Source organism: Triturus cristatus, chromosome 4_1, assembly GCF_964204655.1.
Source record: "Triturus cristatus chromosome 4_1, aTriCri1.1, whole genome shotgun sequence".
NCBI classification, from domain to species: domain Eukaryota; kingdom Metazoa; phylum Chordata; class Amphibia; order Caudata; family Salamandridae; genus Triturus; species Triturus cristatus.
In genome coordinates this window covers 494,840,163-494,866,176 of record NC_140585.1, presented here as the reverse complement: position 1 = coordinate 494,866,176, position 26,014 = coordinate 494,840,163, and the positions used below count along the sequence as shown (strand labels likewise).

Below are 26,014 nucleotides of genomic sequence, written 5' to 3'. Positions count from 1 at the left end.
CTCGGTTTGTTGCCTCAGTCACCCTACAAGAATTTTGAAGCCTTGGGGCTAGAGAATGCAGAGACATTGTGTTGCTCTATTGGGCGATGCTGAGATGCCTCAGAACAGAAAACCAGAGTGTATATGAGGAAAGGCCCAGAGCCCACATAGTGGAGCTGATGTTGCCAGGAGAAAGCAGCAATAGGGCAGAGACTGTAAGGGGCTGAAGACATCCTCCCTACCCTCCTTGTACTGGTTCCTGGAAGAAGTCCCGGCAGCAAAATACTCCAAAAAGGTCTGAAATTGGTCCACTTGAGACCCCCTCAAACCAGATTCCTCACAAATATGTACTGTTGATAGGTTGTTTAAAAGAAAAAAAGCATCTACAGAATTGCCATTCGTGTGTAAAATAAATCATGTATAAAATGAGATGCTTAAAAAAATCTTGGGTGCTGGCTCCTTCCCAAAGTGAACTCACAAGTAAAATGCCGTTAATGTCATTGCATGATGCTTCAAACACCCAATGATAAGTCTGTGGGCTAAACAAAGAGGTAAATGACACTGAAAACAAAGTCAAAGGCTTAAAGGGTTTGTCCCAGTCTTCACTCCTTGTATGCTAACTGTGGGCTAAACCAGAATTCGAATGACACTTTATCCTGAGCAAAGACTGAAGGTGGCTGACCTAAAGCTCACGCAAAGCAAAAAGGGTACAGCTGTTATTGCCATGAGGAGGAAGCAGTAGTGCAGAGACTGAAGGACTGAGGACATCCACCTTAGCTGTTGATAACAGTGGCTGGGGAAGGTCCCTGGGACTAAATTACTCCAAAAGTCATTGATACCAGACCAGTAGCAACTACCCCCCTATTGAATTTCACACATAGATGTACTGTTGGATGCGGTTAACAGTAAAAGCATCAGCAGCATTTCCAACCCACAAAATAAGCACTCTTTTCTAAAAATGGCATCCATTCTCTGGAAATACTGGTGTTGAGGAAGTGAAGATGTAGAGGACATCTTGGAGACAGGGATTCACAATAATGATAATGTAATGGGACCTGAGGTGAACTCTCAACGACAAAGGATCCGAATCAGAGACCCGTGCCAGCTGTTACTGGAAACAGTTGCTCATCGATGGTACAGCATCCGACGAGGCCATTGGCAAAGGACAGTAAGCAGGCCGGCTCAGTGATGGTGTGGTCAGATGCTGAGCAGGGTCAGTAGGGGTCAGGATCAGCCTACTGGTGGAAGCATGACTGGATGTCCTGACAGTTCAGTCAGGCCAGAAGGCACCCCAGAAGGAACTGGAGCAAAGTTGAAGATTTGTAGCATGACCTCTTTAAAGACTGCTCTTTGTGCTGGAATTGACATAGGCCCTATCTTTACCTCAGTGTAATGGCCTACGTTCAATAGGTATGGCCAAACGTGGGGACCATGCTCACTGTGCTGCTGCACATGATTGAACTGCCCCTGTTAGGGCAAAACAGGTCTTGGATTGCTTGTGTTCTAGTTCAGAGAGAGACCTGCTTGGCAGTTTGGGCTGGACTGTTCCTATAGATGGAGACGAAGGCCGATTTTCATATGGTTTGGTCTGATATGAGGTGGCATGGTGGGCAAAACAAATTATAGACTGGGATGTGGTCCCTAGTAATTACCAATGGCTTATATTATTTCAAGCATTTTACTCATCACTTTTTTGTTTACTTCAATGCGATGCCCTAAGTGCGGCAGGTATGGCCAGATGTGCGTCCCTTGCCCATTGTGCTACAGGAGTGAAGATTTACACGACTGAAAAGCCCCAAATAGGGCCAAAACAGTTTGGATTGCTTGTGTTCTGGTATACAGAGAGGGTCTGGCTTAATTTTTCAGGCTGGACTGTACCTATTGGAGTAGGACAAAGGCCGATTTGCTTATGGCTAGGTTTAATACGTGGTAGCATGGTGGGCGACAGAAAAGAAAACAAGGACTGGGATGTAATTATCAGTGACTTACATTAATTCAAGCATTCCATACATCCCTTTTTTTCCGACTCTGGTGAACTTAGGGCGTATCGGCTCCAGATTTAGAATGAACTCCGAAGAGGAAGACTGAGATGGAGCTGGGTACCATGAATACCAAATAGGTGGCATACCCTGCAAATGGGAGTGTCTGGTAGTCAAAGGTTTTGCTTATGGTTCTTGTGCTTTTACATACACTTTGATTTACTTGAAGAGTGCGATCAGATTGGACTGTATTTCTTGTATTCAGACAACAATACTTTGACCTCCAAATCCATTGCCTTTAATTGCATTAGAGAGCACTGGTCGCAGGATTTGTTTTGATCACAGGGACCACAGACAAATGCTGTGCAGGTCTGTGACCAAAATCTGTTTCTTATATGCATAGTACAGTTTGAAGCCTGTGGTCTTCGTGGAGATATCCATATTTTACAATGCCTGATTAATTTATATGAAATATAAAAATGTCTTCAAAGAAATGGTTGAAATTGGTCCGAAAGGAGATCCATATCTGTGCCAAGGGTACAGAAAAACTGAACTTCAAACTTCAGGGGTGGTGCCTACATGTGGCTCTGTATTATGTCATGTGGAAGGACTGACGATGGAGTCTGACGGTGCACCTACAGACACACAGGGGTTATTGCAAGAGTTTCTGGATTCAATCTGGCGCTTGGGGAGATTTAAATGGTGAAGAATCTGTAGGTAGAAGTATCCATCAGATATGCTCTGCAGAGTGGTTTGTTACTGTATTCAGGGAGCAATGAAATATCGTTGCGATACTGTCACTAGGATGCAGGGTAGAAGGGTTCATGTCCCAATGATACAGTGCCAGTTATTGGGTTACTGTCTTTAGGATTCAGTGTAGCATGGAAGGTTGGAATCCACTGGATATATTTAGTGTACGGTAGTTTAGTGTAGTGTAGTGGGGGTTAGGGTCCTTAGAATTCAGTGCAGTTGGATGAGTTAGTGTTCCAAAGATTCAGTGCAGAGGGATTAGTGATCTATGAATGTAGAAACTAAAAAGTAGGCATGGGCGGTAACTTCCGTTCCACTCGTGGAATTTGCAGAACTTGGGTAATTTCGCGTTCCACGGAGAACACGGAATTGCCCAATAGCAATGCGTTACTTACCTGTAACTGCAGTTATCCAGTATTGGTATCTTTCATAGATTCACACGCCTGAATCATTCCCCGTCGTCGGGATGGAAGTTCCCGGTACATAAATAAAGTAATGTCCCATTGGACATATAGAGTAATAGGCCAAAGGCCTGTGTGTTGGCTCAAAAGTATGCTTCATGAGCTGAGCATGGACTGTGTTTAGTTGAAATGTTGGAGGTGGAGACTTTACGGGAGGGAAAGTCCAAAACAGACCTTTGAGCAATTGCTTTATCAATCTGTGTGACCAAAGAGAAGGTCCTGTAGAAGATCTCCTGAAACGGGATATTGCTGCCAGGTGAACTTTGATGGAAGCGTGAGCGAAACCCGAAGTAGCTAAATGAAGGAGGTATGGCAATATCTCTTCTGGAGAGGATGTGAAGGGATGCACCTTAGCCGACCTGCACCAGATCCAAAATCTTTTCCATTTCAAGGATTAAGTCCTGTTTGTACTATCCGCTCAGGCGCGTGATAGAACGGCTCTGCAGTCCGAAGGAATGTTTAAGTCCTGAAATTTGTGGAACTCAGGAGCCAGGCCGATAATGTGAGAGATGCTGGATCCGGGTGTTGGATTTGTCCCTGGTTCATTGTGAGGAGGGATGGAAACTGTGTCAACGGAATTGGAGTTTGTGGGGAGAGGAGATGAAGTTCCGTGAACCAATGTTGGCGAGGTCATGCTGGGGCTATTGGAATCAGCGTGCAAGGCTCTGCCTTCATCTTCCTGAGGAGCCTGGGGATCAGGGGAATTGGAGGAAAGGCGTAGGCGAATATGCCGAACCATGCTATTGAAAATGCATTCCCCAGAGATCCCCGTTGGGGATGCCAGCTTGTGAAGTGTTGGCATTTGGAGTTCTGTTGCGTGGCAAACAGATCTAAGAGTGCTTCGCCCCACAGAGAGAAGATGCTGTTGAGAGTATCTTGGTGTAACTCCCACTCATGGCAGGTTGTTTGCCTCCTGCTTAGCGAGTCTGCCAATGCATTGTCTTTTCCTGGAACATACTCCGCTCACAGGGAAACTTTGTGCTGAAGAGACCAGTTCCAAATTTTCTGAGATTCTTGAGAGAGTGAGAGTGAACGAGTCCCTCCTTGCTTGTTCAGGTAGTGCATTGTCGTAGTATTGTCTGTTCTGACAAGCACTTGTGAACCTTTTATCCTGGGAAGGAAAGCCAGGAGGGCTAGATAGACAGCTCTTAGTTCCAGTAGGTTTATGTGTAGCTTCCGCTCGGAAGACGACCACTTCCCGCTGATCAGAAGCTCCTGAAGGAAGGCTCCCCAACCTTCTAGAGATGCATTTGTGGTTATAACTTGAGGGAAGGCTTGAGTTAGGAAGGATAGGCCTCGAGTCAGATCTTGTGGCTGAGTCCACCAGTTTAGAGCAGCGACCATCTGAGGAGTCACCTGTATGATGTCGTCGAAGGATCCACTGATTTGAATCCACTGAGCGGAGAGAGCCTCCTGAAGAGGACGCATGCGGAGGCGACAGTAAGGAACAAGAAGAATGCAGGAAGACATCATTCCGAGGAGGGATTTGAATAGGCGCACTGAAAGAGATTTTCTTTTGCGTACGCGTTCTGCCAAACGCAGGAGTTTTTGTTGTCGCTCCTGTGATGGGTAAGCTTTTTTCAGGTCCGTATCCAGGACAGCTCCCAGAAACGTTATCCGCGGAGAAGGCTGGAGGACTGACTTGTCTGGGTTGAGGGTAAGATCTAATCTTTTGAAAAGCCGCAGACAGGCTTTCGAAGACTTTCTCGCGCTGTTGAGAGAGGGTGCCTTGACTAGCCAGTCGTCGAGATAAGGAAAGACCTAGTGATGTTGTTGTCTGAGGTATGCAGCCACTGGAGAAAGGCATTTTGTGATAATGCGTGGGGCTGATTTGAGCCCGAAAGGCATGACTCGAAATTGGAAATGTCTGCCTGCCACAGCAAAACTCAGAAACTTTTTTTGCCTTCTGTGGATAGGGATATGGAAGTAGGCATCTTGGAGGTCCAAGGATAACATGTAGTCGTTCGCATTGAGAAGTTGCAGGACTTCCTGGATAGTGACCATGCAAAATGATTGCTTTTTCAAGTACTTGTTTAGACTTTTTAAATCTAGGCTCGGTCTCCATTTCTTTTCCTTTTCGCGCACCAAGAAGAATCGGGAGTAAAAACCTTGTCCTCGTTGACGAACAGGAACCCGTTCTATAGCACCCTTCTGGAGCATTGATGATATTTCCACTAGTAAGAGGTGTAAATGTTTGTGATTCATATGTTGAGGAGGTGTTGGCGGTGGAGTTTGCACAAATTCCAGAGAATGTCCAAACTGCACCAGCTGGAGAACCCAACAATCCGTTGTGATCCGATTCCAATTTTGAAGATATTGGGATATTTTTCCTCCAACTTTGGAAGGTGGAAAAGAAACGGAGACTGGTGGTATAGAGAAGTCATTGGCGACGGGCGGAATCCTTCTGTCGTCCGGCTCTTCCGCGAAAAGAAGACTTGTTGTATGAAGTCTGCGCCTGTTGTCTCTGCTGAAATTGTGGTCTGTATTGTTGGTTAGAGGAGGAGTATGAAGACCTATATTGCTGAAAGCCTCCTCTGTTAGAATATTGTCCCCTACCCCTGGGTAGAGCTCTGGCCGTATCTGTATCCTTTTTGATACCCTGGAGGGCCTCGTCAATATGGGCACCAAAAAGGAGTTGTCCATCATAGGGCATGTCAAGGATCTTGGTTTGAATTTTAGGTGGGAATGTCGTTGACTTAAGCCACCCTTGGCGCCAAAGGACTGCCGCCCCAGCCAGCTGGCAGAAACCAGTGGATGCGATGTCCATCGCACAGTCTATAATTTCAGAAGCCGAGCTTCCAGAAGCACCTTTCTTGCTTCTTCCTTAGATTCTTGCGACAAGGACTCCAAGTACGGTGCAATATCTGACCACATCTGCCTGTTGTAGCGTCCCAATAGCGCTAAAGAGTTAGACGCTCGTACTGTTAGCGCTGACATGGAGGAAAAACGCTTTCCAATATTGTGCAGGCGTCTCCCCTCTTTATCAAGGGGTGCTGAAAGTGGGGCAGAAGGGTTTTTCGATCTGCGTTAAGTTGTTTGAGTAATGACTGAATCAGGCTTGGGATGTCCAATGAGGCAGGCTGGAGCGGTGTCTGGAGCCCTGTATTTCGTGTCCAATCTTGGCAAGACTGGAGGAACTGTAGAGGGATTTTGCATTATCTTGATACCTTGATCCCAAATGTAATTTATGATAGGCATAGATCTAACAGATTTTTTGTATGGTTCCTTGAAATCGTAAAGGAAACAGTCCTGTTGGTAAGAAGGCATTGGCAATTGGAACCGTTGTGCTGCCCTTTCCAGAAGGTTATGGAAACCTCCTATATCTTCGGGAGGCAAGTCCGCCTGAGGAGGCAATGGCGATGCTGGAAGAGGGATAACATAGTTGTCCCATTCGTTGTGGTGTGACTGTGTATCCTGAATCTCCCCTTCTTCTTGTTGTTCATCATCGTCATCGCCTGTAGATGGAAGAGGCGGTACAGGCACCTCAATGGGAGGCGGCGGTTGAACTTGCGTTCCCCGTGGCGGAGACAGAACTGGAACAAGAGACAACGCAGAGGTAGGGAACCTCTTTTTGTAGTCAGATATCATAAATTGCAGGTCAGAGACCAAGGCTGAAGGAAGACAAACCATCTGTGGCTGTTGATGATGACTGTCGTCATGATAGTACTCCTGCTCATCCAGGTCTTGATCATCATAATCAGAGTCTTCCTGATACTTCACATTAAGTTCAGAGGGACTTCTTGCAGCTCTAAACATACTGTCCTCATCCGAATCATCATCCTCATCCAAAAGGTGAGAGGGAAGTAATGGTTGAACCCTACTAGGTGAAATAAGGGAGGGCGTTAGCCTCTGTTTTGCTAATTTTTGTTGCAAATATGTATTTTCTGCCCTTGATTTAGGCGTCGTCGACGAGGCCGTCAACGGTATAGGCGTCGTCGACGAGAAATCCTCGATGGTTACGATAGACACCACCGTCGATGAGGGACCTCTCGTCGACGGGATGGTCGTCGACGGTAAACTCTTCGTCGACATGCGTATCATCGACGAGGCACTTGTCGTCGAGGTCGTCGTCGAACGAGTCGTCGACGCTGTTGTCGCCTTCGACAAGGATTTCTTCATCTTTATCGTCGACGACAAAGGTGTACGTGCCGTCGACGAAGATGTCGTCGACAAAAGGGATGCCGACGAGACTGAAAGAGTAGAAATGGTCGTCGTCGATGAAGTCACTCCAATGGTTGTATGAGGAGATTTTGTCGTCGTCAAGGCCATCGTCGACGAGGTGGTAGTCGACGGGGCTGAGGAAGGCGTTTTAAAAGTGTCTTTCGCCCTCGGAGGAGGAGTTAGAAGGTATGAAGCTGGTTTTTTCGACCCCTGAAGAGAAGACTCCCTGTCAGGTAAATCCTACGTTTTGGAGCCTCTGAAGACTTTTTGTGCGTCTTCTTTTGAGGTTGCTGCGTAGAAGGACCTGGAGAAGCATCTCTGGGCCTTTTCTGAGGAGTCTTTGTGGAGGATTTCGATGAGCTCTCACTCTCCTCCAAGGACAAGGGGTCTTCTGTGTCCTTAAGTCTCTGCAGCCAAGTTAAAAGCCTTCCCTCACGATCTTTTAAAGTCTTCGTAGAAAAATTACGACATACCTTGCAGTCTTTAGGAGTATGGTCTGGATAAAGACAGTAGAGGCAGTCTTATGTTGGTCGTCGACATGCAATCTCTTCTTTTTGCAAGTATCACATGGCCTAAAAAGGCCTTTCTTAGGAGTATCCGACATGAAGACAGCAAGACTTCACTCAGATCGAGAAATATCCGAAGAAAATACCTTAAATCCAAGAGATAAGGAAAAACCTGAGCAGAGCTCAGTGGAGACTCCCTTAGCACGACGTGCGGTAGAAAATCTGAGGGACTAGAGCTCCTTCCAGGAAGGTTCCAGAGGGTGGTGGCAGCTGATTGGTTGCGCTCTAGAGTTTGGTCCTTATTACAAAAGAACCTGGATATATTACTAATGTGAGGCCTTTGGCCTATTACTCTATATGTCTAATGGGACATTACTTTATTTATGTACCGGGGACACCCATCCCGACGACGGGGAATGATCCAGGCATGTGAATCTATGAAAGATACCCTAATAGTGGATAATTCTGCGTTCCGCGGAATTTTTTGCTTGTTCGCGTTCTCAAAATGCGTGTTCGCCAGATAGACCCCACCCGGAGCACGCTAACAAGCAATTCCGCATGTTCGCGGAATTTCTGCGTGCTCGCAGAGATTTTTTACCGTTTTGCGTAGCTTTATGTAGCTCGACTACGCAAATTCCGCCCACCCCTATAAAAAGAAGTAAATCCTGCAACTATTTACAAACACATTTGAATACCATCTAATTTGTGGAACAGGCATTAAGAACGTTTTTGGCAAATCTAGAAAGGAAGCTACACGGGAGGTATTCCTATTTTTGCTTTCCTGCGCAATTTGATACTATAGAAAGGGTGGTTGCTCTGTTGAACTACACCTTATCTTATGAGGGTTTTCAAGACTCACCCGAGACGTTCTATTGCTTCCTTGAAAAAGATATAGATCGATGTATAAAGATTCCACAGAAAAAGAACCTCAATATTATTAACAACCTATTCTTCCACTATACTCTAGATTAGGCAGTCAATACATTCACCTACAGACAATAACAATAAAACAACAGAGAAAGAATGACACACACATCTTTTCAAAGTGTGACTACTAGATATATTTGGAAAAGGCTGGTGTAATGAGTAAAATGAGCATGCAGATTACCTGTTGCCATAGTGAACTATGTTCCCAAGATGCAGTGCAGATATCTCCTGCTGCATAGACATCAGGCAGCGAGGTCCGCATGTGATCATCCACCTTCAGACCACCATCTACAGCGACATCGAACTAAAATAGGACAAAGATAAAAAGAACCTGGTAACCTGTAGTTCAAACAGTAAGATATGATCTAAAGATGTGTTTAAGGAAATAACAGTTTAGATTTTTCGACCAATCCACCGACTGGCCTGCCACCAAACAAGGTTGCATAAGCTACTTTAAAGAAAAAAAACGTGACTTATTACAGTTCACTGAAGGAGTGGCCGAAATCCTCACAGGCGATACCAGTGCGCGAAACTCTTACAGGAAACCCTTGCATCATAAGTTTGCTCCTTTAGGGTGTTCAAAATGTTACTGAATCATGAAGTCCACTTCCTTTTTCACACAAGGCTAGAGAATGTTGGCAGACTAATTTGTTTAATAAAGAATGGAAAAGTGAAATTTGTGGGTGCTTTCACGAGCTTAGATTTATCTGCTGTTAGGACTTGTTGAGAGTATATGAAGGGCTGATATAAATTAATCTGTAGAACAGCAGAGTGATAAGAGGTTGTACTTCCTTTTTCACTATATATTATTAAAGGAAGCTTTTGTAACACAATACTTTCCCCCTGTGGGTACAGATGCATACATCTATAGCACACACAAATCAATAAATTATTCTAGTTCCATAGTACATACTTGACTAAAGACAGCACCAGCTTATTTCAACTATAATGTTGCATACTTTCCAAGTCAGTGATTCTCAATCGTTTTAGAACTACGACAAATTTTTAAGAACGACAAACTTTCGCAATCCACCTGCCCAAGGAGATAAGGAGGGCGATTTTTTTATGGAACTAAAACATTGCGTGGTAGCGCATTATCATTAACATACAGCACATTTTTCTTTGAAGTGGCAGCTGAATGTGCACAAACATACAGTTTTACTGATAACACACGAATGATAATGTGTGGAAATCGGGTTTTTGTCCGGAGAGCACCGCTATCACCACGGTCACTCAGCAGGTGTCCCACATTCACTGCGGAGCACATATTGGGAAGAGGCTGGCAGGGCGTAAAAGTATTAAGGGGGGGAGGGGAGGGAATATGTTGTGTCTTAGCCTTTAATTCGGGGAAAAGCGGACTATCTTTTTGCCTATGCAAGTTATTCGCTGCCTAAAATGGCCAACCTAATTCCAGTGCTACAATTTGCTGCCGAAATCATTGTATAATCCTGGTATAATTAGGGCATCCAAAACATGATGGCACACACTTCTAACTAATGCCGGTGCTGGCACATTCTTTCAAAACTTTGGTTATTGCAACTATTACAGGTCCCATTCCTATCATAATGCTCGATTCCACTGCATGATAGCACACTCAGGCACACTCGGGCACACTGTTGGCACTAGCATAATGGTCACAAATCTTGCCATACTGTGGGCATCCATTTGCTTACATCACTTGTCACATGCACGCATAAATGGGAATGGTAAGTATAAACAATATTTGATGGATCAATGAACCAGAAACGAATTGCATTTTACTCTCCTGATGGTCCGTCACAAACCTCACACTACATAAACATTTTTCCTATACATCCATTTGAAAACTCGCACATCAATGTACCCATTCATCTATCCATACAAGTCAAGTAATCTCCAAACCATTCACTGTCTCCACCGTTCAAATATCTTCGCACTGATATGTCAATGCATTCACAGGTTCATTAATGCATGTATTCAGTCAGTCACTCATCCATCCTTTCATTCACCCATTCTTTCGCTAATTTGCACATACACCCATTCTTCCATACAAACTACCCCCAGAAGCAAATATATCACTGTAAACACATTTTCAACAGACCTATTGAATTTTGTCACTACCCGTTTTACTTTGTTCTTCATTGATGCCCTTCTCTTATCACTTAATTCATTGTCAAATAGGTTTTTACAAGACCGAGTCATTTAATTTTATGTTAGTTTGCAGAAAATGTGTTATCAGTTCTTTTAGTGTTTTAGAGCTTCATTCACCAAAATGGGTACTTACATTATTACCACTTAGAAAAGGCTCAACATTTGGCACAACTCCAGTTGCACTGACAATAAAATCACAGCCATAGATCTTTCCATTGGTCAACTCGATGTACACCGGCCACGACTCTGGGAAAAAAGTTAGATTTCAGTCTTTATGGGCAAGTTAAATAATGCAGGAATCCGCTTTTAGAGGAACGAAAAACTTTTGTTACATGAAACAAAACATAATTGTAGTTTCGTGCTCTATAGCAAAACAACATAAGAGGCGTTTGCCATGTCATCCATATAGCATCCAATTACATGAAGGTCATCTCATTTAAATATAAAACCATACATCGTAAACTCAAGTGCATCATCAGCGTCATTTTTCATATTTATTTCGTTCCTCATCCGACAAATAAGCAAAGCTTAGTTTTGCTGCTGTGTCATGTAGCCTCATTGAAAGTGTCCCGAGGTTATACAAACAGGCTCTTGCGGGGGCATTAGGTTTGACTTGCCCGTACCTTTCTCCAAAACTTCTGCATAGGAAAGACTGTTTTGTGCTGAGTTTCGGGAAGAAGGTAAAATAGGCATGCTCCGTCGCGAGTGCATGCACTCTCAACCAGCCCCTCACTCCTCTGAGCATGTGGGGCATTCTCTAAGATGCAGCCCGTGTACAATGGGGCATACGCAGTGAGCGATCTCCCAAACCGGAAGGTAGAGTTCACGAAAGATAATCTGATTCCATGCACATTCAATCAATCACTCAATCAGGGATTATTAAAGAGTGGCTACTTACCCGTGAGCGTCTCAAGGTGCTGAGGGGAGTTGCTGCTGATGCATCTGGGTGTGGAGGTTCAGTGGAAGAGCCAAGTCTTGAGGTCCTTCCTGAACTGGGTCAACGACGCGGATTGCCTGAGGCGGCGAGGTAGGAGAAGGATCTTCCTCCGGTTCTGGTCTTGTGGATCCGTGGGACGGAGGCCAGGGCGAGTTGGGCAGAGCGGAGTTGACCGGCAGGTGTGCGGAAAGCGAGGCATTGGTTCAGATATTCTGGTCCCATGTCGTGGAGGGCCTTGAAGGCATGTATGAGGAGCTTGAAAGTCATTCTCCTGTGGATAGGGAGCCAGTCAGTGCACGCGTCGGAGGACCACGCGGGTGAACGGCGTCCCCCACTTATTTTACAGGGTGGACGCTGCCCCTCCTGCTCAAAAGCTGGACTATCTGCAGGACTATCTAAGATGGTGAGTTACTTGCCCGCACGACTGCTACTAACTTTATTAGATACTTACCCGTCCATCGCCCAACTACAGGGCTGGCTGTCAGTCAATCTTGTGTAGCGCGAATGCTACTTTCCCTTTTTTGCGAGTCAGTCACCTGATCCGGATGTCGTCGTGTCTCGCCCACCCACTCGACGAGACTCCACTTCCTTTCCTGGTCTCACCTGCTGCCTGAACTGCCCAAGAGTGAAGGAGTAATTTGCTGCTGCCATCCAGAGAGGGAACATTATTTTCGGCTTGGTCGACGGTCAGTTGAAGTCGATCACAAGGTAAGGGAGCAGCTGATGGCACCTGGGCTCCTCAATGTCCATGACTGGGAGGCCGGGACGGAGCGGGGATAATTTGCTATTGTCAGGCTTATGTGTGCCTCAGTTCACAATGTTTTGTAATTTAGCTGAATGCAGACTGCTTTGTTTACCAATGTTCACGCCTCTTCAATCTGCACAGTCTTTTTTTTAAGTCTTTATTTAAGCTTAAACATTGCATTATGAACTCAAAACATAATGACTGTGACAGTTACATTCCAATGCCGCTAAAATTTTAGAGTTGTTATAGTAACCCAGCCTTCCAGTACATGGCCCCATTGAACACCATGTCCCCCTGCAGTGCTTGAACCCTGTGTCCCCCCACTCGACCCTCAGCCCCCACTGTCAGCGTCAGAAATGAGAGATCATATGTTATTGGACAGTCACAGGCTTTCAAGAGGGAAGTTTGGTTTAGAAATGGTTTCTAAATGTATTCTCTTGTTATTATAACCATTTCTAAGCGCCCTGTGCATCTGTTAGGCGCTAATGGGCTCAGCTTCATCGCTCCAACAGTTTACCCACATATTTTTTGCATAAACCCACTTAAAATCTAGCGAACGAAAGGCGATGCTTCCTCCACCCCTTACCCATGCCCTGGTTTTACAGTCACCCAGCTGGTCACAAATCAATGCTTTGGAAGCGTGCGTGGTGCGTATCTATGGTTACCACCCATGCAATGACGGCAATGTTGAGTGACATGACTCTTCAGTTGCACAGAGGCCTCGTTACACTTGGGGGTGGGGAGAGGGAGTCTTAGCCCTATGAACTATAAGGGGGTGCCTCGTTTATCCAGGACCTTTGGCAACCCCAGAACCCGACACCCCCCTCCACCACGGGTGGTTGAGTTGTGTCTCTCAGCCAATGACCTGCCAGTACGATGGCTCAGTGAGTTAAGCGTGGTCTGCTGAAATATGCAGTACTATGCAGACCATAATTATAAATACCTGTAATGCCAACTCAGCGTCCCATCCTTCCGAGGTCAGTAGATAGTTTCAATAAATTGAATATTAGTGCCACACATTTTTACTGCTCTTATAAACGGCTGATGTGTGGTATAAATCACTACGTATCAACACGTTTTATTATAAACTGAAGCAGAGACAATTTCCATCCAAAATGGACTGGCCACGTGGGAGCCAGGGAAACCTCACTGTGATGTGCAGGACCAGGCGCTGCTTTCAAGGAGGGTGGGCTGAATATGAGGGAACTCCCCGAGATGAGTAGGGCCCCCATGGACAAAGTACCACTCAATAACTGACCAGAGATGCAGAGAGCTTGAGGTTTTAGAAAGAATCTCAGGCCATATTTTTGCATAAAGCAGTACCACATAGAATAACATAAAACAAAACCACATAAAACAATAAACAGAAGTGCTAGAGAGAGGAATTGTTATGTTATGCAGATTTGTAGAGCGCACTATCACCCAGGAGGGTATCCTGGTGCTGAGCAGGTGTGAGTCTAGCTAGTCCTAGCGCCTAGTGGAACTACTCCAAAAGCAAGAACTTCATAATTCAAGAGGTGAGGAGGAAGCTGTTATGTGTAGCAGGAGGTCATTCCACACTTTAGAAGAGATGTGGGAGAAGGCTTGACTGCCGGATCTAGTTTTCTGTATGCGTGGATTTTTTTGATCATGGTCACAGTGTATTAAATTTGTCAGTGTATATAAAAAGAGTTGTTCTAGGGAGCTTAATAAATTTTATAGTTTTGATAATCACTATTGTCGTTTCTAGAATGTGGTTTTCTTTGTGGTTTTCTTAGTTTTTTTTTCCAACGCACAAACTCTGCTTTTGTGCATGGTGCCAGGTTTTAGTATCCCTCGCTTACAGCACTTAATGGCTTGACTAATGTAGTTGTACGCCAAACTTCATCCACATTTGGCCTGTTAATTCCTCCATACAGGGACCTTAAGTCACAGGCTTAAGTACTGAGCAGCTTCAATTGTTGAATCTTGCAATATGTGCAAATTATAGATCTGCTGCACATGTGATGTAACTTCCTGCCGTGATGTCACTTCCTGCCGTGATGCCACCTAACTTGGAGTGTCCCCCCACTTCTTTTTTTAGGACTTGTGCCCTGGAGCCAGTGGAGTTGTTGGAGGTGTTGTGTCATGTGGCTGCGGCGGGGGGTGTTGAGGACCAGTCTGGCAGCGACATTTTGGAGCTGTTTCGGGGCGACGCCGGCGTAGAGTGCGTTGCCATAGTCCAGTCTACTGGTGATGAGAGTGTGGTGACCGTCTTTCTGGATTTTGTAGGGAGCTATCTGAATGTCGTTCGAAGCAGGCGGAACGTGTGGAAGCAGGATGAGGATACTACATTGATTTGATGGTTCATTGAGAGCGAGGAGTCCAGTACGATGCCAAGGTTGCATGCATGGTCCGTAGGGGTAAGAGGGGTTCCAAGTGGTTCCACCATGGTCCCAGGAGGAGTACTTCGGTTTTATCTGAGTTGAGCTTGAGTCAGCTATCTTGCATCCAGGTAGCGACTGCCTTCATTCAGTTGTGAAAGTTGATTCTGGCGGCTGTGGTTTCGTTGGTGAGGGAGATAATCAGCTGGGTGTCATCGGCATAGGAGACAATGTTGAATCCGTGGCTTCTGACAATGGCTGCAAGGGGAGCCATGTAGATGTTGAAGAGGGTGGGGCTCAGGGAAGAGCACTGGGGCACTCCGCAGCTCATCTCTGAAGGTTCTGAGAGGAATGGGGGTAGTCTGACTCGCTGTGTTTGGCTGGTCAGGTAGGAGTGGAACCAGTCCAGTGCTTTCTCGCGGATGCCGGTGTCGTGGAGTCTTGTGATTAGGGTGTGGTGGGAGACGGTGTTGAAGGTGACCGAGAGGTCCAGTAGGATGAGGGTTGTGGTTACGCCTCGGTTGTCGAGGGATCGGATGTTGTCGTGGCGGTGAGGAGTGCGATCTCAGTGCTGTGGTTGCTTGGGAAATCGGATTGGGAAGTGTCCAGGACAAGTTTTCTTCGATGAACTCGGAAAGTTGGGCGTTGATGGCCTTCTCGATGACCATGGCTGGACAGGGGAGGGAGATAGGTCTGAAGTTCTTGACGTCTTTAGAGTTGGTGGACGGTTTCTTCAGCAGCGGGTTGATCTCTGCGAGTTTCCAGTCATCGGGAAAGGTGGCTGTTTCGATGGAGCAGTTGATGTGCAGCGAAGCTGAGGGGCAATGGAGGCGGCTGCTCTGTGGAAGATGTGGTATGGGCAAGGATCTGATGGGGCTCCTGAGTGGATGCTCTTCATGGTCTTGAGTGTGTCATCTGTGGTGGGTAGAGTCCGGTTGAGCACAGTCTGTTGGGTTGCGCCGTGGTTCCATGCGGTGCTGGCGGGCGTAGTGGCAGGCTCTTGGGTGTCAAAGCTGTCTTAGATCACCCTGATCTTATGGTGGAAAAAGGCGCCAACTTTGTTGCAGAGGTCTTGGGAGGGTGGGATGTCTGTGGTCTCGCTGTTGAGCCTGGCAAACTTCTTGACAATGGCAAAGAGTTCTGTGCATGCGTGTTTATTGTGTCTTGGAAGGATGTTTCCTTTGTGGTTTTGAGGAGAAGGTGGAGTGCGTCAATGGTGAATTTGAAGCTTGTGTGGGTTTCCGGGATTTTTGTTGTTCCTCCATCTCTTCTTGAGTCATCAGCAGGTGCGTCTGGACTCGTGGAGGGCGGGACTGAACCAGCTGGCTTTCTTGGGGTGTTGCTTGCCCGGTGTCTTCTTGTGGGGTGCCAGAGTGTCAGCGCAGTAGGAGAACTATTGGGGAAGGTTGCGAGCTGCGGTGTGGGCGTCTGTTGGTGTTTGCAGGATAGTTGTGCCAAGGAGATCCATGAGATGTTCTTTGATAGCCTTGTTCCAGCTGCGACAGGGGGCCGGGTGATGAGAACGGTGGTGTATGGTGGGAGTGGCGAAGGCGAGATGTACGCAGTGGTCGTCGGTCCAGAAGACTTCGTGGTGTGGCTGTAGGTGATGTTCCGGCTTGCGGAGAAATCAAGGTTGAGCATGTGCCCGGCTTCTGATTGGGTCGGTGCGGTCACTAGCTGCTTGAGTCCAAATGTTGCGAGGTTCTCCAGTCGGGAGGTGCTGTTCTGGTCACTAGGGTTATCTAGGTGGAAGTTGAGGTCGGATGTACTCGGTGGGTGTGAGAGCCTGGGGTGCGAAGAGGTCTACGATGGTGTCGATGGTGGCGGGCAGAGGCATGGAGGCCTGTAGATGAGGGTGCAGTGGAGGGAGGTTTTGGAGCTGGTCTTAATCTGGAAGTGGAGATGTTCCATGGTTGTCGTTGAGTCGTTTGAATATGTGGTCCATTGGAGGGTGTTCTTGTGGACAATAGGGATGCCTCCCCCTGGTCAGTCAGCACGGTCCTCTGGGTAGATTTTGTAGCCGTCAGGAATGGTGATGGCAATGTCCGATCCAGAACTGGGTTTGGTCCAGGTTTCCGTGAAGAAGGCGATGTTGGGAGAAGCGGCATCAAGGAGGTCCCAGATTTCTGTGGCGTGTTTGTGGAGGGATAGCACGTTGAGAATGATGCAGTTGAGCTGGTCAGGTGCGCTGCTGGTCGGCTGGGCGGTGAGAGGTGTTGGCATGTTTAATGGTGTGGTTGCTGTTCTGGCAGGTGAAGGGTCCATGGGTCTCCTTCGGCGACGCTAGGTGACAGGCGACGTGGCGTCCTGAGTTGAGGGCGAGGAGGGTGCTTGCATCGTAGTGGTGGAAGGTCCGAGAACCAGGGTCCTTGGTGCAGTCCAGGTGCGGATGGGCGTAATGTGCTTGCCTTCGGTGCGCCTGCAACGCGGCCGCACAGCAGCCGCCATTAAGTAGTGCTGCAGGGGCTGGACAGTTGGTCAGCAGGAAAATGTGGTAAGGGTCACTGGAGGGGGACGGGGCCACAAGGTATTGCAGCGGCAGGGTCGATGAAGGAGGAAAAAAAGGAAAAAGGAAAAGAAAAGCAAAAGCACAAAAGATAGAGGCAGGAAAAAATAAAAAGAGAGAGAGAGAGACAGAAGGGCAGTCAAGCAGCAGAGCAGTGACACCCTACCACTAGACCACCAGGGATGAGGCACAGGCAGGAGCCTGCGGGTGGAGGAGGGCCTCAAACTCCTGACCAAGGAGTAAGCAGCAGCAATGGAAACAGCAGCAGCTACCAGACGGGGCTGCGCCGTGAAAGGTGCAAGTCCACCAAAAGTTTAGTGGACTGCACTTTCACCGTGTAGTGGCTGCCATTAAGTAGTTCTGTGGGCGCTGGACAGCTGGGAGGCAGGAAAACAAGGGAAGGATCACTAGAGGGTGGCAGGCCGCGGGGGTCCCAGGGGCGACAGAGGAAAAACAGGACAAAAGGAAAGAGAAGCAAAAGCACAAAAGACAGTGGCAGGAAAAAATATAGAGAGAAAAGCAGAAAGAAAAATGGCAGGCAAGCAGCAGAGCAGTGACGCTCTACTACTAGACCACCAGGGATGAGGAGCAGGCATGAGCCTGCGGGTGGAGGAGGGCCTCGAACTCCTGACCAAGGAGTCAGCAGCAGCAGCTACCAGACGGAGCTGTGCCTTGAAACGAGCAATCTACCAGTCATACATTCAATGAAATAATCTCACCTGAGATGCTGCAACGTGAGATCTGTGTATTATATATGATGTACGAAATATCAGAATGTGCTGTTTCTTGAAAATTATAAAAAAATGTCACTGCAAATAAATAACAGTGCCCAAGTCACAAGTAAACAAGTAAATTTCACTCTCTTAAGCCTGACATAAAATCTCTTGCATTCATTCACCTGGGAAAAAATCACAATGGTTCGCTCTATTGCCTTCCAGTCTATTGACCTGCAGAGGGCGCTCTTGCGTTTCTACAGAAAATTATAAAGGCTGTCAGTCTACTAATGTTAAAGTTTCAGAGCACCATCCTGGTCGCACCTTCCTGGTCGAGCCATCTGCAGGAAAAGTACACCAAAAAGAGACGGATGAAATACTTGAATTAATCTCAGCCACTGGTAATTAATTAATCGTGGCCGCATTTCAATACATCGTAATTTTGCACACCATGGATCCTCAGTTTGGAACCAGCTCTATGCAAATTAGTCCTGACTCTGCTCCAGTGGGAACCGTGTTTTTCTTATTTCTTCAAGTCTTTTTCTCTTTTCGCGACATGTCAGGGTATGCGCTGGAGAGCAGCTAGTGTCAAAGTCTCTGTAAAGGGACTGCTTTGCACAATGGCAAAGATCTGGACAGGCAGCAGTATGTCGTTTTCCTCTTTTTAGTTCCAGCTTGACAGCACAGCCATCTGTAACAGCAAGACCTACTGTTAATAATTCTTTAATAAATACATTTGACAGACCCCATTACAAGTTAAGTGCTAAATTAGGAATCAGAATTGGGAGATGTGTGATCATTTTGACGCCCTCGCAGTTTCCCCTTGATACACTCTGGCAGGTCAAACCTGCTACAATTCAATAGGGTAAAAGGCATGGAAAATCGCAAAATGTGAGGTATTCACTGTGTTAAAGAAATAATTCTTTATATTAAGCCATATTTTCCTGAAAACTGGGAATAGGAAGCAATTTCCACACTAGGTTAATCACTCACCCTGGAGTAGGAGTACTAACTACATGTGGTAAAAAGCTCACACTATCCCACCCAGTTTGTAATGAGGGCCACAGAGTGGGCTTTGGCTCCACCCAAAGGTGTTCATTCTGCCTCCTGATGAGTGAGTGCAATGCAATCCATGACTGACTTTTTTACTACTCAGAAATGCACGGACTCGTCACACATAACAGTAATCCACATAACAGCTGCAGATCTACCAAATCAGACAGGACCACCCTGTGTGCCACATGATATCAGTTCTCTATGCATGGTCTCCCGGTGAAGAGCCAAAATCACATAGTGCAACACAAGGTGAGCTGGGAGTAGTCTTCCAGCCCATTTCTGGAGGCTCTGTACAATGTCCATCAGGGGCTTTGTAACGTCGACAGGACGTCATCAGCAGCCAGAAAGGCCTTTGTTATTGTTTTTTGTGAGGGTCTGATCAGGCACTGACGGGCTCCAAGCCACGCCTCTTAACTGTTGACGGCTCAAAGCCCCTCACCCTCTCTAGATACTGTCCGTCCAAGGCCCTATGGCCTCCCCTCGCATGGTGAAAATATTTTCTAAATTGGAAGGTCTGCGGCAGCTCCTTCTAAGCACACCCACGTAACAGTTTTCATTTCGTTTGCGTAATTTGTGCCACTTGTGCCATTTTATGATAGACAAATTAAAGAAAATATCTGCAATTAACCAAGAATGAAATGTTGCACACTAGATGGTCCAGGGCACTGGTTTGAGCAGAAAATGTCTCACGAGTGAAAGGTTAGCACACAAAATGTGTTGCAAGATAAATTTTTGCCTCGAACCAGCCCCCTTGCAAGTGACTTTTTAAGGCTGTATTCCTTCGCTCCAACACATGCTCTGAAGTGTGCATCGATGACATACAATACTATATAAGCCTTGAACACTGACATTTCACAATTGCCTAATCAATGTTTTAAACCTCATGCTGGTTAGTGACAACAGAGTTGGATGCTGAAGGAATGCTAGACATTGGGAACAACTTTTCCTATGGATTGAAAGAGGAGTAACTACCAAGAAGGTGAACAGGATCTGACATAGTAACGGCCTCTCAGTCTCAGAATGAGTGTGGAAAAGCACAGCATGCAGAAGGGACCAAGAAGATGCAAACCGTGAAAGGTGAAATGTGTCCATCTCTCTGAGAAGAAGAAAGAGCCTCAACAGTGTCAGGAAAAGCGCGTACTATAAGGAAGCGCGCCATTAAGACACGGTCCCCCGTGAACCTGGCCACGCCCCCACGACTCCTCATCGGGGGATTGGGCGTGACTAAGCAAGAATTACTTCCGGGGCAACGTCGTGACGTCACTTCCGGTCGGGGCAGGCAACGAGGGGGGGAGGAGAGGGCTGGGCCTATTTAGGGCAATTAGCCCAGGTTCTCGTCCTCTTTTCCTGACGGCGCCAGCCCCGTGAGCAGGGGACTCCGTGAATCTCCCACCCACCCATCCCTAGAGGTAGAGCTTGGGAAGGTATTGGAAGTTGAATGGAGAGTGGCAGCAAGGAGGCCACATAAATTGCTTTACATTGCTAAGGGGAGTCCTCCTGCATACTCCCTAGGCCAGCACTGAGGTGGGAGAGATGGTAAGCTCACCCCAGAGAGAATGGAGACACCGGCTGGGGGCAAGGGTGCCAGTTTACAAACTAGGGCATGGGGCATCCGCCCCTGGTTATTCCCTACGAGCCCCGATGAGCAGCCCGGTGGTGGAGGGGTGGGCCCCTCAGGTGGCGTACAAGGACCCGATGGCAAGGGCTCACCTCTCAAGGACACAGGTGGGTTGCGCCTTGCGTGATTCTCAGTTGGTTGGGGAACGCGAGCCAGAAGGCCCCTTAGAGCTGGAGAAATAGACAACATTATTTGTGTATATAAATTGAGTTCTGTCAGACTTGCTGATGAATTATGAATTTATGATCAATTTAAATGTAAATATCGTTTAGAGATTGAATTAAATAAATCCATATCGTATGGAATTGTATTAATTATATATTGTCATGTTTGTGTGATGGTTTGTAATAAACATGGCCTCTTTTACCCACAGCTCTGGTCGTCAAGTATTGATTTGTGGGTTCAGAGGGGGGTGGGCCGGGAGCCACCTGGGGGGTATGGGTCCTATAAGGTATTTTCTATGCAATTCACACCTATTTTAAGAAAGAATCATTTTGATACTCTGAACCTTATGCTAGAAATGAGTCTCAATGGTATTTACTAACACGATAAGTAGAAAAGGCAGAGGGAAGTGAAAGACACCTTAGAACTTGCAGCATGCTCATGCAAGGAAATTCTTAAAGTATTCAGATTGTAATCAGATATCTGAGATAGTAATGGAAATACTGGTGTGGGGCATCACAAACTCGTCCTAGGTCACAATTAAAAAAGATATCTGGTCGTATAGAAATAAAATGGAAAATAAAGTTGTAGCTTTGCCACTTATCAAGTATCAAAGAAAAATTAAATGAAAAATTTGGAGTTTTAAGAATAAACATGCATGGGATATATATCTAGCCCAGGAGAAGAAATGCAACAGCTGACTAGAGGAACACACAGATTTTGGGAAGAACCGAGGGAGCACCAGCTCCTAATTGACATGGAATCCTGACAGAGCGTTCAGAATCTTGGGGTCAAACAAGAGGGAACTCTGGAGAACTGCATGGGGCTGACAAGACAAACAAGCATTTGCAATGCAATAGGTCTCGCATTTGCGAGAGTTTGAGCTGTTGGCATTATAAATGACAATGCCTTTTATTTACGTGTTGGTTTTTAAAACATAAATAAAAGGTATTGCCATTTACAATGCCAATGCTTAAACTCTCGCAAATGCGAGACCTATAGCATTGCAATCACTGAAGAGCAGCTGGTTAATTATGCTCATGGCATGCAAATCTGGCAATGGTTTGTTTCTTCACAGGAGGGATACGTTCATTTAGCTTTGCAAGGAGTGAGTAACTCCACGCAGACATGCACAACAATGAGCACAAGTTTTAAACATATCGGGCTGCATCAAGGACAAGTAGAGCAGCAGAAGTTGCAATTAGGCAATTTGGCAATGGCCTGTATGCTGCCCAACCTCTTCCTATAAGACCATCCTTTCCACAGCTTGTGTTCCGGCAGCTTTGGTATCGGTGAATCTTAATATTAATAAATTTGCCATGATTCAAGTGAGAATGAAAAGGAATTGAGCCCTATACAATATACCATGGCAGTATCTAGTCTGGCTTTTGGGTTTCTTGAGGTACAAACATTCCGTGTGATTCTGCTAATGCCGTCTGTGTGCCAAAATCCACACCAAAACAATTTTGAATGCATACCCTGGCGTTCAATGGGCATTTACAAATGCCTGCTTTTCACAGAGAAGGCCCAGCAAAGTCCCAGGGATAGTGTAAATCATTTACAAATAAATACTTGACACAACTGTATTTATTTGACAATAGTCGGTATTATAGTGCAAAGCAGGACGTGAAGATGTAGGCACATTCTAAATTACTAAGGCACCAATACCTTTGAAACAATGACACCAACTACTTCCAAATCTCTTTTATATAAAAAAACGTGTGGATGCCACTCACACGAGCGATTTTTATGACACTATCTGGTACACACCGTCTTAGAAATGAGCTGTCGACTACACTTGGCTTTGAAAAACATGAATAATTAAATAACAACCACTGGAGATCACAAACAATGCACCAGTACGCAATATAGAAAGAAAGGGTCATTTTTTTGGGTATGCTCGCCCTTATTCAAATGGTACAGTCCTATTGCGCTAAAACTTCCCCTACAGTCAGTCAACATGTGCAAGCCATGCGAAAACAGAGTATGACCAGTGGAGCCGCACACAAGGACTTCCTGCCCCTCCAGAAGCATGTCCAGGTCACGACACCCTTGGAAGGGGGCACTTCCGGGAAAATGTCCAGGACACGCCGTGCGTAACATGCAAATAGTCAGAAATACTAATACCTGAAGCAAGAAATGATATACGCTATAACGGCAGCAAGCGCCCTCAGTGACACAGCTTGAGTTTACAGAAACGCATACCTTTATCCAGTTTTGCATTTATTGCGTCCTCGCACTTCGCCAGAGCCTGGACTTAAAAAAATCCTTTTTAGAAACCGGTTACCAAATCTCCGCCCAAAAATATACAGCTTCTGTTTCTCTCCCACAGTTAACTTCCTCAGTAGCTGTTTTCCAAACTCCTCTTGGCTAACTTGCAACAACCAACCTCCTGCGAGAGGTAGCACCCCCGAGTGGCGGAGGAAACCAGAGGCAATGTCGACACCACAGCAGAACAGTGGAGTGGATCACCGGACTTGTCAGACGCGGAACACAAAGCCCTGTAATCCCGCTCGCTCGCTCGCAGAGACCCGTTGCGAAAATATAATCAAAAAAATAAACAAGCACAGCCGAAGCGGACCGCGCTGAAAATAAAAATAAAAGAAATGAGCGCGGTGTCCCTAGCGACGCCGCGCTCATTAAAGTAAGAAAAAACTTACAATTTTGATCGCATAGGTCTGCAGCCGCCATTGTCCCCATCAGTGTCCATTGTAATAAAAAATAGTGCTCATTGACAAGAAAAAGCCCACCATGTTACGCCGCGAGTGCAAAATCAAACCCGGATAGGCGAGTCGAAAAGGAGACAGGAAGGGAACAAATGAGCCTCACTTCAAATAGAAAGCGAGCGTTTAGCATAAAGTGTGACGCGCGCCAATAAAAAGCATGGGTGGAGCTTCCACTCCACTTCTGAAATCGCCTCGATTACAATAGATCTTGCAGAGCGAGCAACGCATGCGCTGCAATGCTAGGCGAGACCTAAAAAAGGCTGTAACTCGCTAAGCACACGAGTAGACCTTAAAAAACATACAACAGTCTTCCAGGTAACAAACATAACCTAGCCACAGAATTTAACAGGGAACAAACATTGAAAAGGTCATTAGGTCACATCTCTAAAAGACTGAACTAGTGGCTTTTCCCATGCTTTTTTCAACAACATTTGCAAACAAACGCATATATCATGAATGGCCGGGAATCTTGCAATGGATTGATGTCACAAAAAACCCATACCAACATGTCACACATGTATGTCATGATGCACGGCTGCCGTCTTACATGATTTACCGCACAAATATAGTGGACGGTCATTTTAGAAAGTAAATTAAGTTAGAGATTGAAAAACAAAGTGCATGCCAGTGCCAAAAAGGGAAGTGAGCAGCCAGGTAACACTTTGCTATTACCGGGCAATAGTAAAAACAAATATTATTACTTTATTAATAATACTATTGGTGAGAATATTTTCACAATTGACAGGTCTACAGCAGTTGGTACTGGTGCTATTATTAATTATAATAATAGTAATAAAAATAACATTTAAAATGTAAAATGAGGAATCTGGAGCAGGACAACAGGTGCAGCATTCACAAAGGAGGTTAGATGGAACATGTGTGTTTAAATAGCATGCTTGACGAGATAGCACTGCACTGACTTTCACATGCTCACACACAGTTTGGAAGTGATTTATAAATCAAATATATGTAAAGGGTTTTCAGTGTATAAAGAATTGAGAATTCCGTGTAACAATATAAGGCCACACCCCACACTCAAGCTTCTAGACAATGAAGGCGCCATTTGACAGTTCCACATGGGTGAAGAAGCAAATAACCCAAATACAAATTCACCTTAAACATGGTTCCTTCTTCTGCATTTCTCCATTTATATAGCTCAGCAAGTAAAATTAAAGTTAGATCGCAAATAAAGGTAAGCTATGGGGAACGGCAGGACAGAAAACTGGAATGCCTTTTTCATAAAACCCACAGGATGTTTCCAGAATAACAAGCACAGCCCTTACAGAAATTGCGACGACCTACCTATAAACCAGCCTCTTTGGCATAAATCAATTTGTCCTCTCAAGCGATCTCTTCACAATTGAAGCAAGGGGGTCCCCAGCTTTTTCTCCACAAACTCACAATACATGACCATGATCAAATGCTGCTCTTTTGGGCTACCTCAGTGTCAGAGGGCAAGAATGTTTTACTGATGAAACGCACCAAAAACCGGATTGCTCCGCCTTATTTCTTTTCGCATTTGTTGCTTTATTTCGGTTTCAGCATCTTGTAAGGAAATGTAGAAAACAACGGAAGCATTAAAAAAACACCACTAGATGTCACCAGAGATCTACAAAAGAAGCTAACTACCTCTCCTGGGTCGCACTGTGCTCAACTTCAGGCGGCCCAAAGAAGTCGAACAGTAATTACAATGTATCCCGAATAACAGTTCCTTATGATTCGTTTTAGCAACGCCCGATCAGCTTTTTTGCAGCTGAAGGTAGAATGAATTTCTGGAAAAATGTGGTGTGAACGGGAGAAATATGGTGACTAAGGCAAGAGTGTTTATGAAGTAAAACATATACGAACAAAAGAATATAACACAAAACATGCAAAGAGGTGCTGGGCCGAAGAAAAGAAGATATCGGTGGGGAGAAGCATAGCTGCCAAGGTTTCAGACTGCTATGTGTGACATCTTCATAATTACACTGTAATTATGAGTGATATTTCAAGGCCTATGAGTGACATTTTTTCACAAGTACAACCAAGCAATGAAATGCACGGAAAGAGAAAAATATCAGAAATTACACCCATTTGAGCAATAAGAAGCTCTGAAAACTACTTGAAATAGCTACAAAACCCCTGAAAAAGGAGGACTGGGTTTATAATGAAGTCAATCAGGTGCCATCATCCTACAGAGACATGGGTTAGTGTTTGTTCCAATGAAAGCCTGGCAGTTCCGGGGCTCTGAATAGCGCTGCACTGCTGCTTACGCCCTCCCGTGTCCCAGCAGGATTCAAATAGGCCCGTGAGCTAGAAACACGAAGGCCCAAAGAG

At 45.8% G+C, this 26,014-nt stretch overlaps 1 protein-coding gene across 3 annotated transcripts in view; it reads right to left on the bottom strand.

Annotated features, from left to right (window-relative positions):
* PYROXD1 (pyridine nucleotide-disulphide oxidoreductase domain 1) overlaps positions 1–26,014 on the bottom strand; it is a 231,172-nt gene that overhangs the window by 103,439 nt on the left and 101,719 nt on the right. For all 3 annotated transcript variants that reach the window (XM_085652720.1, XM_085652719.1, XM_085652718.1), the window contains exons 9-10: positions 11,027–11,139; positions 8,945–9,067 (exon numbers count right to left, since the gene is read on the bottom strand). In XM_085652720.1, the coding sequence (XP_085508846.1) occupies positions 8,945–9,067; positions 11,027–11,139 (236 nt within the window). The remainder of the gene's footprint in view (positions 1–8,944; positions 9,068–11,026; positions 11,140–26,014) is intronic.